This window comes from Apteryx rowi, unplaced genomic scaffold, assembly GCF_003343035.1.
Source record: "Apteryx rowi isolate R43461 unplaced genomic scaffold, aptRow1 scaffold_25, whole genome shotgun sequence".
Taxonomy (NCBI): Eukaryota; Metazoa; Chordata; class Aves; order Apterygiformes; family Apterygidae; genus Apteryx; species Apteryx rowi.
The window spans coordinates 4,543,497-4,559,904 of NW_020448863.1; the positions used below are offsets into that span (position 1 = coordinate 4,543,497).

General features: G+C 40.0%; 1 protein-coding gene across 3 annotated transcripts in view; it reads right to left on the reverse strand.

The window, feature by feature from the left end:
- ITPR2 (inositol 1,4,5-trisphosphate receptor type 2) overlaps positions 1-16,408 on the reverse strand; it is a 278,104-nt gene that overhangs the window by 111,478 nt on the left and 150,218 nt on the right. For all 3 annotated transcript variants that reach the window (XM_026066890.1, XM_026066889.1, XM_026066891.1), the window contains 3 exons: positions 13,194-13,384; positions 12,180-12,322; positions 10,048-10,156 (listed from right to left, as the gene is read on the reverse strand). In XM_026066890.1, coding sequence (XP_025922675.1) covers positions 10,048-10,156; positions 12,180-12,322; positions 13,194-13,384 — 443 coding nt within the window. The remainder of the gene's footprint in view (positions 1-10,047; positions 10,157-12,179; positions 12,323-13,193; positions 13,385-16,408) is intronic.

A 16,408-nucleotide genomic window follows, 5' to 3' on the forward strand; every position in this document is an offset into this window, starting at 1 on the left:
TGAGATTTGTGGCATAAAACTTTGACAACTAGACACCCTAAAGACTCAAAAGAAATCCCTAATAAGCTACTTGTAGTTAAAAAAATCTCATGATTTTCAAGCCAAATCTCATGATTTGTTTGTGGCCTGACTCACGGTTTTCAGTGCTTGGGGTTGGCAGCTCTGAGCCGGCAGGGATATGAAAGAGGAGCAGGAGCGACTGCCCGCCAGGCTTCTGTTTTCCTGGGACAGAAGACAAAGCAGCTCTGGCAATTCCAGCTGGCAATACCATCCCGGCGCTCCTCCAAGGCCAAACATGCCGGCTAAAATCCTCATCAGACAAAAAACTCATATCAGAAGCAGTTACTGTGGTTGCCTAATAGCTGTTTTCCAAAGTTCAATATAGCATATACTTTCTTTTTCTTGAGAAGGGCGGGAGGGGGGAGCTGGACCGTGGTAGGGACTAATCCCTTGCCAGATGTCATTAGTGATGAAGTCCCTTAGAAATTACATCAGTATGAAACATATCAGAAAACTGTGAGTTTTCATTTCCTCTTCATGTCTGGCTAGACAGAGACTTCAAGATCAGCTTTCATCTATGGCCTGGAATCAACCCTCCTCTGTTCTTGCTTAGTGTGGCACGGGTGTTAAGCAAGTAATTGCAACCATTAAAAAGAAAAACAGCTCACTCGCTCCTGTTCTCCATCCCTGTCAAATACTGACTCCTTCATTAGGCTTCCCCAAAGCTGGTTCAGCACATGGCAGAGTCTCTCCCTGTTTGGTGACCAATTGCTCCAGATGGAGGCAAGTGGCTCCAGCTGAGGCATGTGTCCCCAGCCAGGGCCTTTGCGCTTTCCTGGGTGATGCCAAACCCTGAGCCTTCCCTCTCTGCAGATAACCCCAAATGTTGCCTCACATCTGGATATTTGGCAAGAGTCTGGTCTGGAAGAGTCTGACTGGAATCAAATTTCCATCTTCCTGCAACGCTCAACCCTCCCTATCTGCTCACAGGGTGGGAATAGAGGAACAGAAGCAAAGCAAGAGGTTGAGTAGGAGAGCCTTGCTTTTCCTTATTCCTTTGCTTCTCTAGTAAGGCAAGGGCATAGCTCACCCTGATATCTGAAAGAGATGAATCTTTAGTTCTTTGTGTTTTGACTGACTAAACCAAATAGTATCATAAACAGAGGTTTTCTGCAGAAACTCAGTTCCTGAAACACATTGCTGAGTCGTAATCTCTGACTGAAGCAGTTTATGTAACACTACTATTCACACTGCCCTAACTAACCATAACTAACCATTCCATTTTAATGAGTCCATTATCCCCCACCTTATTATATTTTCTCTTAAAACAGAGATCAAAGATTTGGATCTAGTGGCATCATGCCGATTTCATTTTTATTACTGGCTCCCTAGGACTATCATAAATATTCATTGGCCATCCTTAATACAATGCATTGAATTCTGCTCACTGCTATCTCTGGTGCAATTGCAAAGTACAAACAGGGTTGTTGCTCAAACATATTAAATAAAGCAACAGCAAATTTGTGACAGTCAACAACAAAACACACAAAACAAAAAAACCCTTCCCCCTTCCGAGGAAATTCAAAACTGAAGGAGACATTTTCTCTCGCCCCCTCCACGGCTGCAGACATTTGACTGTTGTGGGAATTCATCTGTGCAGAAGCAGCAGCAGCAGCAGCAGCAGCTGACCTGCTCCCACAGACAGGAGACATTTCTGAAAAGTCCACAGTTGCCACACAGTGGTCTCTGTGATACTGCAGCACTCCTCTGCACTCGCCAGCAAAAATTACAATGTTACACAGCCAGGATACAGAAACTGTTCAGAAATGTGGATTTTTTGTATAGCAACCTATCCTTAAAATGGGGCTGCAATAGCATGAAAACATCCTCCTGGCTCACAGGCAGGAAAAATAGGTTCATTCAGTTTTATTCTCATAACACTCCAGAAAAACTGCAACTATGTCAAACTTTGGGATGCCTGCAATTTGTTGCTCTCCCCATATTCATCGCTCATACGTTCCTTTGAACTGCCCTTCTCACCTCTGCACAGCTCCTCCCAGCATTGGACAGGCCGGGTCAGAAAACTTGTATTACACCTATGTGAATTGCTCCTGCTCTGAGCACAAACACAGAGCACAGACACAGGCCTCTGGGGATGTCAGCTGGACACTTCAAACAAGCTACAATCACTTAAATTTGGGTGGCCATGGGAATTACATTTTCCTCATGTTAAGTAACTCTGAGAGCATTAATGCACATCAGACACTTTATATTCTAAGCAAGAACATCTGCTCCGTTAAAAACAAAACAATATGGTATGACACAGAATGCACATTCAAATATTTATCTTCTAATATGACTCCACCGTGCAGGTAATATGCCTCTCATTAGAAAAAGAGATTGAATACGAATAAATCATCTTATCTAAAATAAATATGTTTATGCATGCAAGTATACACTCACACCAAATTCCACACACCTGGAGATGAGAACCACATGATAAAACTGCTGACTCCACTTATATATTAATCTACAATATGCTTTTGGTCATTTACCTATCCCCTTGCCTATCCAGTATTTGCTAGAAACCTCTACGAACTTCTTAAAAATCTTTGGCTGTTTTATTCATGATTTAAAATTTAGAACTAAAACTAGACAGAAAAAAATCCCTAATCCTGATGCTTTTATGATATAGGATTTGATTCAAATAGCCATAGTGGGCATGCAATTTAAAATCTGGACAAACTGAAGTCTTCGGTGAAATTCATCCCASCTCTATCTAAAACAAAGAACTGGCGTTTTCCAGATCAAGGATCATGATCAATTCCATGAGTTCTGTATCTGAATAAGGTGAGATGAATCGTATTCAGAGCTCTGTGAAGGCTTCATTTGTTCAATGGCTCCCTTCCCTTGCACTCTTTTCAGTTTTTGTTTTGTTTTGTTTTTTTTCAAGCTAAAAGTATTATTAGTAGGGAGGGATGCCAGTTTGCAGTCAGTTAGGATCTTCTTGCTGGTGTTGCTGTGCTTCAGGTCAGATCCATAGAAAGGAATTTGTGTGAAGAAGAATTGGAAAACAAGGGATATCTTTATGTCATATACACTGTGTAAATGGGGAAATTCCAGAACAGAGGTTGGTCATTTGAAGCTCAGAGCAACTAACAAGCTACTCCAATTTGTTATTGCTTTGGCTGATGCTGTCTAAATCAGTATCTACAGAAAAAACATTTTACCGTATCAGATGCTCCCTTAGAGGAAAGACATTATACGTGAGAAAGGCAGAGGATACAAGATCCAAAATAATTTATCAATCAGGATTTGGGGTTTAATGTTTCTGAAGCAATTCTGGATAACAGCGTATCATATGCTGAGAAAAGCAAATTTGATAAATATGAGCTGCTTCTTTAGGAAGAAATGTGTTTACAACCATATGTTTTCTTAGACTCGGTATCCTGACACTGGTTTTGTTTATGACTTGGAGAACAAAAAAAAAAAAAAAAAATCAAGGTTTTGAAACAAAGAAAATAAGTACCAGTGAGTAGTGAACACCATTTATCATTCAATTATCAGCTGAGCTAAAAGTAGTTTTAAGTCTCTGGAGATAATGTATTTGGATCACAGAGAGCGCGAACAATTATGTATTAAAGAGAGCAAAATCATCAAAGCACCCAATTCAGCAAAGCAGCTGGGCACGTGCTTCACTCCCACTGCAGTGCATTAAAGTGCCCTTGTCTTTCACTGGACCAGGACTTTGCACTTCATGTGAGGTCAGAGGCACTGTCTCCTACCCGTCCCTGATATATGACTTTCAGTTTAAAGTTCTTGTCCAGGTTGACAAGAGCAATGCGCTTTGCCTGAGACTCTCCTTGACACAGACCACCGTAAGCACCTCACAACTGGCCCAAGCAGTTAAGTGACTTTGTACACGCTATCGAAGGCAAGCAGATGACGGTCCAAATCTGGACCAACTCTCTGGGGCTTGTTTCTTATAGAAAAAAAATCTCCTCTTGAAAAGCAGTTATGCTTTGCATATATTGAGTAGCTGCACTTACAGGTTTTTGCACTAGAAGCAAAATAAATCTCTCTGTAAATGTAAGCAATTGGAAACCCAGTCTAGTACCTGGGGATTTCCACCAGAKAGTACTGCAGCATCCTCCTTTAGTCCAGAACAATACGCATTACAGGAGAGACACTACACAAACTCGGAAAGTCACTTCAGAATACTCTAGTTTATACTGTGTGTCAAAGCACCAGAAATGTGCAGCAATAACAATATGCCTTGGTGGCTGATGGCCTGAGGCAGTAAACATCATGGCTAACACCACCTAGCTAGTATACAAACAACACCATTGCATGCTTTGAAATATCTCTTTGCTCAATTATTCCAGCTTGAAACCGGGGGGGGGGGGGGGGACAGAATGAAACTCTGTTGATTTGTTTCTCAGTAGGTTTTATTTCTTTGGCTTGTAAAATGTCAGCATATGGGTATAATGAGAAATTACCACACTTTAAGGGTCTGACCATATTTAGTATTTAGTCTTGCATATCTGAATGCTCTGACACTCCTGCTGCTGCAATTACTGGCTCAGAGGATTCACAGCAACAGGAAAGCTTGAATCCTCCATTACCATGAATCAGTGTAGGCTTCGGGTTTGCAACAGTCCACAAACCTTCATGTAAACCACCACAAAGAAGAGTTTGTCCCAGACATCACAGTAGTGTCTGAACTTTCTGCCATAGCTCATCACTTAACTGTCATGCCAAATCCACAACAGTGGCTTCCTGAGCATCTTAGAAATAGGTGCTGGTCCTAGCAACCAGCTTGGCGCTGCAGAAGTTGACCACATGTTCTTGCTCCCCACACCTCCTGTTCCCCCAGAACTGTGGCTGTTCTCCTAGGGGGGAGTTTTTAAATGAGCAGTAATGCAGGATAGTGCAAAAAATGTTCATTACCACAGCAAAGGCACAAGTGATGTCAAAAAATTTCAATACAGACAGCATTTAGCTTAAACATTCTCCTGTAGTATTTCTAAGCCTGTATTATCTTACAATCACACTGAGCGTCATCAGTGAGAACAGCCTAGCGACAACAGGAAAAACCAAGCTAGTGCATAGTCATTTTTATAAATGAGCACAAATAAAGCAGACAGCAAAAATGGTGAAAAATTAAATGTGATTCTTCAGAATGCCAGCATTGCCACTAATCCAAAATGTGAATAGTAACATAAATAAAGGAATTTTACATCCTGTTCTTTCTCCCATTTAAAACATGTCCCTGTAAGTAATAACGCAGTCAGCAAACCCCCACATATTCAGAATTATTCTCTTTTTCCCCCTCATTTATTTTTACCTACATATGTTATGTATCAGAATGCTGCCTAATTCACACACACAAATAACTAAAATCATCTGAAAGGATGAGGTTATAGAATAGAATGCAATTTAAGCTAAGAATGTCTTTGATTCAAAGAACTGTAACACTGGGACACTGCAGTGGCTCCCAGCAATGTCTCCCAGCTTTTAAGACACATTAAGACCATTTTTCCCAGAAGAAAAAGACCTACAGCTCCCACTGGTTCCACCCTGGATGGTCGATCAGTACATTCACGAGGCAGAGCTGGGACTAATCCTTTTGACAAACTCACTGGAGATGTGTCATTGGCTCAAAATGAAGAGGCTCAGGCCTTCAGGCACAAAATAACCAATTGCCAACGGTGGCCATATCAGGGACTACAGCTTAGGGGAATAAAGTGCACTTATATTTAAAAAGAACCTGTACTGCTTTTTCACGTGTATATCTGCTGCTGTTGCTGAAAACAAAGAGGAGACATAGTTTACATTTCGTAACTCAAGTGGAATACAGAAATATTAACATTGCACAACAGAAGGCTACAAAGCTTCTTATATGTTTTTAAACCATGAAGCCGGTGCAAACGCATGAAGAGCAGGACAATTTTTTTCAGGAGTTTTTCCCAGAAAAGGCAAAAAGCACAACTACTCATTTCTGACAAATAAGCAGCTTGCAGGTTCTTTACCCTACTGACACTTAAGAAATGCTCTAAGTTTTCAATTATTTATACTGTAGTTCAACACCTAAAGCAGGAAAAAGTAAAATACCTGCGTTCTGTGGCACAAGTAACCCTTACTGAAGTGTTTAGCCTATTCATACTAGTGTTTCAGTTAGGAACAACTAGTTGGCAGGATATACGGGCTTGCATTCTACCACAGTCTGTAACACACTATCATCCATTAACACTTTGACCAGTCAGTAATGTTTCATGTCACATACAGACATTACGAGAGACAGTAATTTTTTTCAGGCATGTTCACCTCATTTAAGAACAACCGGGGAATCAGAGGGTTGTATCTGCCCAAGGCATTGACACCAACAGCTGGAGTGGGCTAACATGTTACCGTATGAGCACACTTCAGCTCAACAATTTCATTCAAATCACTGAGGGTGGGTTTAAGTTAAGCTTCCGGACTCTCTCAGAAGCAGCCAGGAGCACTCACCCCTTCTGGCCCACCAGCTCCACTGTGGGGGCAGTTGCTTTCAGCAGGGCAGCAAGGTAATGGTAAGATTTTAAACTGCCCCAGTCATTTGCAAAGTGAACATGTATCAACAGCCTGCATTTCTCAGGTGCTCTGGAAATGTTCTCCAGATTCAAGCTAACATATGGAGGTAGGTCTAGAGTCAGAATCCACACAGAAATTAAACTGAAATCAAGCACCATGGTGACAGACAAAACAGAGTCTTGCATAAAAGCTTTTAAAATTCTGGACCAAGATCACTCTGTTCTTGTAAAACAGGTATAAAAATAGACTACCTACCAGCAACAAAGGACAAACACATAGATAGGACAGATCTAGTTCAAACAGTCATTTCAGTCTCTCCTGTTTCTTTCCTTAAAGAGTCAACCTAGAGTATCCACACCATAGTAACTGTCTGGGCAGTAATGTAATGTAAAGGTAATGTAAACTTCCTCCATTCATTGATTTACCCAAATGTTTTAACACTGTTCTGGAAGAGCTCGCTGTAAGAGAGGAGCTGTAGATGAAGTTTCATTCCAGTTAGTTACCTAATCAATGCAAATAGGACTAGGACTTAACACTGAACTCCAGGGAGATCGTAATAATCACCCACAATTACTTATGAAAGCTAATCAATGACCAAGAGGCTTTATATGCCATTTATGTACCTTAAATCAAACTCTTGAAATTAAACTTTGATTCCTAACACAATTAGATGTTGCAACACTAAGCAAAGCAATGCATAAGCCAGCACTGCCTCAAAGGGAGGCTGCAAGGACAATCGAGTATGGAGCCAGGAGAGCGTGAGCAGCACAGCCCTGAAATGCGCCAGCCAGACGAGCTGCAACACTGGAGTTCACCCGAGGCAATGGACATGGGACAGAATGGGAGCAGGCATAAAAAACAGTGAAATATGTGCCTAACACTATCTGTTCTGCCTGTCCTGTCAGCAGTACAGGCAACCTCCCAGTGGTCAAATGAAAGATAGACAATGCAGTAGAAGGCAAGGTTCCCAGACCTGCATCTTAGCCATGGGAGGTAAAGGGAAGAGAGAGAGAGAAGGAGAAATTTTATTTCATGATTTCTTCTTTGCTTCTCMCTATGGGAAGGTCCGGAGAAACTGAAAGTTTACCATTTCTGTCAAATTTATCACAAGGTACGTTATGATGGATGATTAACAAATTTAGGCTTTCTGTCAAAATGTCATGTGTCCCTCTGTAGCATCATTCTAGTATTACCATTATGTATTTACTTCTTTAATTTTGGAGTATCTGTATAACACAGTTGAATCAAATTGCAGGTGGTGATATCACGGTTCAAAAAAAGTTGGAAACGCACAACAGACTACTCATTGTGCTATTTTTACTATTCTGAAGTCCGTATCATGAACAATGACTCATAAAAGTAGCAAGCAGGAGAAGCGCTTGCAAATCATACAAGCTTGTTTACTCATGTATTTGTTTGCATCAATTCATTATGTTCCTCACATGGGATTCACGGGAAGTCAAAGAGAAAGCACGAGGGAGAAATTCTTGTTTCTTCTTCCACTCGCCCATGCCCTAGCCACTACCTAGGTGGCAGGGATCGTGCAGCGGGTTTAAGCAGACACCTCTAAATGTCAATTTCTGAGAACTGGAGGTTGGGCGAAAAGCCCACACATACCAGTGCAGCACACTCCCTCTGCTGGCTTGGCTCAGTCTTGACTTACTAGCCTCCATTACAGGGTACAAAAACAGAAATTAAAATAGGTGAGCGCCTTTTTTTTATTTCTTTTTTTTTTTTTTTATTTAAGGCATTGCTTTTTATTCCCTGCATTCCTGAGATGATGTTACATTTTGGTGGGTTTATGCAGTTATTCCAGAGAAGTTTGGCATGGTTCCTCACAGCATGCAGTTACAAAAGGAAACTAGTTTTTCCATGTCATGCAGTGGGATTATGAGCCCAGAAAGCTATTAGAATAAGTATGAATAATAATTAATAACAATATCATCTGCTTCACCTCTGAAACTCCTGCTATGACATAAAAAATACCTCTGTCTGCCCAGGCCTGACCACATTCTTCTTTGAGCTAAATTCTTTACAGGCGGTGAAGAGGAGGTTGGTTTGCTCTGTGTGCACTGGTTGTTTTTGTGCAGAGCAAGGTTGATGTTTTGCTATTGCTGCCTTTGTCTTCGTTTCACTGTTCTGCACCGAGATTTTTTTATCCTGTCTAGCAGGTTGCTTAGAAGCCTGGGCAAAATGTTCCCATCTCCATATGTTGAAATCAAAACAAACAGTATACAGTCAAAACAAAGACGCTGTGAATATTTCACATTTCTAATATATGGTTCATCTATCATAAAAGAGGAAAGAGTGTGTTGCTATCTTATCACATCATGTGACAGGACCAAAATATTTAACTTTGGAAGTAAAACCTCAAACACCCAGAAATATGGCTGGGCATCTTAATATCCCCTAAGACTTTTTTTCCCAGGGTTAGTATGGAATCTCATAACTAGTATATCTGAATGGTGCCAAGTACAGTAAAATGAATGAGCACTGCTACTTAGACACGTGAAAATATTTGGGTGTAAAAGCCTAAGACAGTGAAACCGTGTGACGCTGGGTTCCGATCAACATTTTTTCTCAAGTAAAATGATCCCCATAAACGTATTTGACTAAACGTGTCAGCTGGGAACAAATGAAAATGATGGCAGTGAAAGATTAGATAATTGCGCTATGATTCATATTTAAGAGTGACTAATACTGAGAGAATTTTGCGAGTACTCAAAAACACTGATAAGAGGAAACCATACAAAAGGCACAGGGATCCTCAATCAGGCTAAAACTTCTAGGAATGGACAGCTGACATGTAAATCTGAATCTAGTTACCAAGACCAAAGATGCAGGCAAGATGAAACAGATATTTGAAACACTCAGTTTTGTGAGAGAAAACAAGGTATTAAGAGGGGTGAAGGGAAGAGTGTTACTAGATATAGGAAGAAATTAGACATTTCACAGAAGACAGAGACTATGTCACTTCTCCCTAAACTGGCAACTCTGTTTAAACATAACATAGTCCTGTCACACATTTATCATCATTAAAATGTTTATGGAGTACAAAAGTCTGGCACCACAGGCAACAGGGAAAAACTGTATATCTGCAACTAAAAAAAGTTAAGTTTCTGATTGATTATGTGATAGAAAAGGTCAGATGTGACATAAAAGGATTGCTTTCCAGAAATACATGATATCCAATATATAATAACCATATATAGTAATACTTGCTACTACTAATTCATTTAGCCTTCCTTGCCTTGACTCTGGTAGAAGTTCCTGATATAAGATTATTTATGCAAGGCAGACCATTTCTTTTGTTTAAATGTTACTTTCTGCCTTACCACACTGTTTCTGAGACACCATGTTATCTTTACAACATGTAAGAAATTGAAGTCATGCCAGATTCTGTTGCTATCCTGGAGGTAACCTTTTAATACCATGCTGTTAGTTCTATATGTAATACTAAAATGGTAGCAGTACCTCTTCCACAAAGTTAGTTTTCTTGTCAAGCATTTCTCGTAATGTCTGAAGAATTTTAATGCAGAGCTTCTCTTCTTTCTCCATGAGCTTCTTTGTGTGATTAATCAACCTTAAAGTAAAATATTAAACCTTAAAGAGCATTGCACGTTGTCTCTAGGCCATATAAAAATTTCTTTATGCAAAAATTGTTCTTCATTATATTTTTCCTCAAGGAAAGGAAATAAAAGCAGACAAGAAAAATCAGAATTAAAAAGGAAATAGGACTTTCAAGGTGTTGAGTTTTGTGTGTCAATTTGTATCTTACTGTCCATATAGAAGGCAGAATTCTACATTCATTTTTTATGGGGGCTTCCAGATTAAGATCCAAACTTGCCATTTCATCCTTTCTTTATTTAAAGTTAACCATACTCCTTATAATGCTCACCATGCATCTTAGAAACTTTAAAAGGTACAACCTTTACACCTTCCAACCTTGATGATGTTTATAATGTATTTATTATATAATTAGCAAATGGCATCCAGCCAAAAGGATTCCCAAAGCATTCCTAAAAACTTTACACTTAATTGTTCAGAAACGTAGATATTTGGATGAAGCATAACCATTGTTTACATTCACACAGCAACTTTATAGACTTTTTCAAGTCTGAAAACAAGGTAACTTTCTGCCTCCAACTAAGACTGTGAAGGGAGTTTGGGTTTTAGCCAGTTTAAGCAAACACCAAAAGAGGCCATGCTGCCTTTGTACAGACCAAGTCCTTGCACCGGTTCACCACACTGCTGGAGAAAAAAAGCACTGCTTGTAAAAAACATTAGTTGTGAAAACAAGAAGCAAGGAGGAGATCTGAAGGCCTTGGACAGGTTTGCTTGTTTCAGTACCAGTCTTGGCTTATCGTGGCTAAACCAGTGTTCATGAATTTTGGCCTAGGATCAGCAAAGGCACTGGGGCCACCAATTTACACTGAATCCAAAAGATGACATTATTAATAGTCCTAAATCATGAACAGTCACCAAAAAACAGTGTTGGGAGGGACCACAGTGCATCATCTAGATCAGCCCTCGGTAACCCAATAGAATTGATTATATTTAAACCACTAAGCTAAGCTAGTGCCCTAATGCCACGCTGAGCTCAGTGCAAATGCTATGCAGGAGTTTCCCATTGTCACGTTAACCAAATTCATGAATTATAAGCCCAAAACAATGCAGCTCTCAGGCCAGCAATACTAACAATATTTTTAAACAGTAACATTTATATCTCAAGATTCATATATAGCTCTGCAAAGCATTCTTATGTAATGGAAGTTAATTAAATAAAACCGAAAACAGTGCTCATTGCATTACATGGGCCAAATCCGGCAACCCTGGACTTGATTTGATGCCAAATTTGAACAGAAGTTTGGACAGAGCGGATGGGAGGAGCTCAAAATTTAGCTTGATTTTTCCAAATATATAGTGTATTGCTATAATGTTACCTCTGCAGAATATGCAAAAAGCCAAGGAATCAGGAGCACTGCCAAACATGTACATTTCCCCCAAGTTACCTCTGTTTAAATTACAGTTTCTCAAGGGCAGGGAGGGAATCTCACTAGAGGACTAATAAAGCGAAATTGAAAGACTCTATTCCAATGCCCAAACTGCAAATAAAACATCTTATAATTCAAGCCCACGTAGGGGTGCCAGTGAAATGTATTAAAATGTGTTAAAATAAAAATCAAAAGATTTATTTGCTTTATCAAAAAATCTAGCACTGAGCACCCCAACTCATTATGCATCCTTGAAAATTCTACCATGAAAAGTCTAAGCTTCTGCTGTCAATTTGGAGAAACTTAATAGCAAAAATAGCCCATTAAGAAAACAGAAGTAGATTTAGCCTGCTTCAATTTTAAAAAGCTATTAACATTCAATTTCTAGGCAGACAGGGCAAGCAAACCTCTCTCTCTACTCCTGTCCATACTCCTAAACTGCTGAGAAACGTAAAACATCTAGCAAAAGACCTCAATTTAAGCTTTCAATATGAACTCTGACTCCTACATGCTTAAGTCACTGTTGAAAATCAGAGGTAAGTGCTGTTGAAAAATTTTACTCCTTGTCATCTTTTCCGAAGAAGTAAATAGGCCCCTCCTTACACCACTTACTTGGACATGAAAGCACCACATCTTATTCTGGCATCGCTCCCCTCAGGAAAAAGCAGCTCTGGACTGTGCAGCACATCAACCAGCACTGAGAATTCAGCCTGCATCATGGGAGTGAACTGCTGCTCCAAGGAGGACACTACATCCTGGGGAATAAAGCAGAATGTCAATTATAACTATCCCCGGTCACGAAGACTTGAAGACTGTTGCTGCGGAGTTGCACAATACCGTGTGATGGGCTATTTGACCCACTTTTCATCAGCCAGCAGCAAGAGCCCTCGTTACCCAGTTCCCTGGGAAGCAACCTCATTCCTTCCTTCACACCACTCCTCTAGCAGGGCAAATGGGGGAAGCTGTCCACTAGTATCTACCTGGCCTTTTCTTTCAAATCTCTCTTCTGTTTAATGCCTGTGAACACTCAGCAACAGTCAGGATGATGGTGTGCTGAAAAAAACATTGCTTGCCATACTATGGCGTTAGAGTATCACCTGAGATGTTGCTTCCTTGGTATTTAGGGCTCCTCTACTTGTCTGAGTCCTGCTGCTTAGTTCATAAACTCTTCATGTCATTTAGCCAGCACATCCACAAGCTGATCTCCCATCTTACAGATAATCTCCAGTGACACAAGATGACATAATGGCTCCTRTAACTTCCACTACCTCATCTGCACCTGACACAGACATGTGACCATGAGAAGGAAGAAAGGAGACCCTTCTCTGCAGATCACTTTGGGGAAAAGAACTTATTTCCTTCCTCTCTCTACTAACTTCTGTAGGGGCTGAATTTAGATCCTGAAGCAGAAGGCTCTGCATTTTGGCTTCTTTTTGAGTAGACACCAGAGGAGATCTGGGCCTTCTGCTCCCTCCTACCTAAAAGTGCAAGATTCACTGTGATCCAGCACTGTGATCCAGCACTAAAAGCTCAATCAGTGTAGTATATCTGGTGTTTTCCACATCTGTCACATATTAGATAAATGCACTGCTACAGCTAGTGCCCAAGCCATTTGATATTTTGTACCTGCAGTTTTTCTATGATATTCCTGTAATCCCAAGCAGGCCCACCAAGAGCTTCTTTAAAACGAGGTCCACTGCGGGCTGACATCCTCCATCCCATGGCTGCTCTCTGCACCATGTTAGAGTGACTCTTCATGAACAAGGTGTTAACCTGGCTGTCCAAATCCACTGGAATTGCAATCCCACGGTTCTTTGCTTTAAGAGGAAGAAAAAAGAAGAAGTTTACAATGGCAAAAAATTCAAAATCTCCTGCAAAACATGGCACAGGAAATCCTGTTACCCTTAGAGTTAAGGGGAAATTTCACTTCAACAGGTTTTTGGAATAAGAATCAAAACCCAAGCTGGCAGAAATCAGTTGAGATCCAAGTTAGAGTGCTGTACCACTTTCTGTGAGCTGAGGATCATGTCCAATGTATGTTTTCATAGGTACAGATATGTTTCTTCTTTATAAACGGAATAATTCTTTACCAAAAAAAAAAAGAGATCGAGAGATATTAATACGAGTAACAAAAAGAGTAAGTATACTATTTTAACAGCTAATTTTAATTTGTTCAGTAGTAAAATCAAAAGCTCTTTTTTCTAATGGACATATACATATTTAGCCAATTTATCCCAAGTGTTATTTGCAGGCTTTTTGAGTATTTTGCTTGTGAAGACCTTGAAGAACCAAGTGCATACAAATTAAATTTGAAAAGGACTCTGTCTCTTATTCTCTTTCCCTTCAGCTTCCTATACAGCCAGGATTGTTAAAACATGGGGTTGCTGAATGCCACTGCAATATAACTGATAGTTAATAAACAGCTACAATTGGCAAATCCACATCAATAATGTGATTTTCTCCTTAGAATTGAGGAAGATATGTGACAAAAGGAGAGAACATCAGAGGGAAAAAAAAGGGAAAGGTTTGCACCTATTCTTACAGGGAACCCACTATTAAACTACTGTTGCATACTGAACTGTCTTTTGAAAAGGAAGTTTGAAAGGCAATGCTAGAGGTAACTACCCTTTCCTCTAAGAATACATTTGTATCATCAGCCATATTGCTCCATTGCACTAGAGATCAGAATGGTATTCTTCTAAGGCTCAGCACAGGTTGTCTGAATTTCAACAAATAAATGAGACTGATGCAGCAATATCTCTATTTGAAAGATTAAGTACATTTACGTGATTAGTTTTATATTCTAAGTCATTTCACTTCATTTCCCTGGCATAGTTTATGCTTAATAAACACTTAGAAGTAAAATGGAGAAACATTTTTACCAAAAAAAAAAGCTGATAATAGCTACTTTTTCAGTGTTCCTTATTTGAGTTGAATTTCTAAAAAGGTATTAGCCTACAATAAAGAAGTTTGGCACAACACTTCATTTCTTTGAGGCATTTCCCCAACATTTTGCACTAACATACATACTTTCCACAGTAGGGGCAGGCATCAACCATATCCCACCCCACAAGCATACTTCTTAAAACCTGTGCAACTTTAAATCCTGAACCTGTGAAGTCAACAGGTGCCCTTCTCTTCCCTAAACAGACGATGGACCAAACCCAACAAGAGTATGCGCAAGCCCAGAGTCACACATATTGCTCAGATGAATGAAGGCTCCTGTGTTGCCAAGCAAGTGAGTCACAGATCCCAGAAAAGAAACTTTCTCTTCCCCTAGATACTGTACTGGAATGGCAACATTTAGTATAAATCCAAACTTTGCTGTGACACCTGAACCCACGATCTCACAGACTGCAGCCAGAGGGCTCTGCTACGTGTGTCCTCACCCCTTTAACAGGTCCCACTGGTGCAGGGCCCCCTCCTCGCTTTACAATGGCAAAAACTTCAGAATCCTCTCCAAATCATGGCCCATGAACTCCAGATACCCTTGAAGTTAAGGCGAGAGTTCACTGGCTCAGCAGCGCCCTAAGCAAGACCAGGGCACACACCTGCTGCTTAGGCAGTTTAACTGGGATGGAAGACAGAGTTCTCATATTCTATTTCTGGCAGGCCCTTTCTTTTAAACAGTTTGCTACAGGAAATTAAAAAATGTTGCTCAGCTCAAGATGGGAAGACACATTTCCCAACTGCCACATGCAAATCATCATCACCAGAAGTCTGGCAGTTTCCACACTGGCAATTGCCTTTTTCTTCCCACTCCCCATTTGTTTTGAAGACAAGGTTCCTGATTATCATGAAGAAAATACTATGTATGGCTGGCCATTATTTCTAAGGACTGTTTTCCATGTTACTTGACTGAGTTATTTTTCAAAATACATTTGCCCTGTTGCTGCTTACTTTATTACAGAAGTCCATTAAAGTTCTGCCAGTGCGGGTAGGGTGCTCTGGCCTCTTAATTCAATTTCTTGTGTCCTAATGTCAATCACTAGAATGTTATCGGACAATGCTTACTTCTCAATTAAGTGGTATGTATGCAGAATCCTGATATATCCAGGAATAAATTTAGCAATGGGGAGCAGGTTGTTCAGAGGAAAACCCAGACTTCTGCAGTCCTATAGATGCCATTTGAAGTTAACAACTTCCATCAGTGTCTGAGTAGCAGCCAAGGACTATGACTGTTCAAAGAGTTGCAGCTAATTAAAACTATCACAAAGAAAACCAGAGGAAGGAAAAAAAAAATGCTACTTTGTTTTGAACAGTTCTTATATGTATAATTCCATTTGTAATTAAGATTTGCATTGGTTGTCAAAGGGCACTGTTGAAGTCTAAGCTATAAACAAAGCCTTTGTCTTCTTATTTCTTTGCAGCTTGTAGAAAGTTTATCTTTCATTTGTTTCACATTTCATTATTAAAACAACATGAAACATATTTTTACATTTTGGAAAGCTGATGAACAAATGTGAGCATAAATATTTATTTTTAATTTAGATGTTGTAGGCTGCTCTCCTCTTCAAAATGTGTTGATCTCCCTTAAAGTATGAACATAAAATATTTAAAAGCATATTTATTTTTGTTCCACTTAGAAATACTTTTGGATGAAGCTCAAACTTGCAAACTAGGGTTGGCGCTAGTAGACAAAGGAGCTCAGAGTGGGTAAAATCCTGTCCTTCATCTGACTGTTGAACCTGGGAGAAAAGCATGCCACATGGCTCTTTGTAAACTGGCATGATAGATATCAAGCAGGATACTTACCATGATGGACTAGAACACATCTACAACTAAAGCGAAATTCTGCCTTTAAGTGGAGTCACCGTGCAGGCTTATTTACCACTTAAACC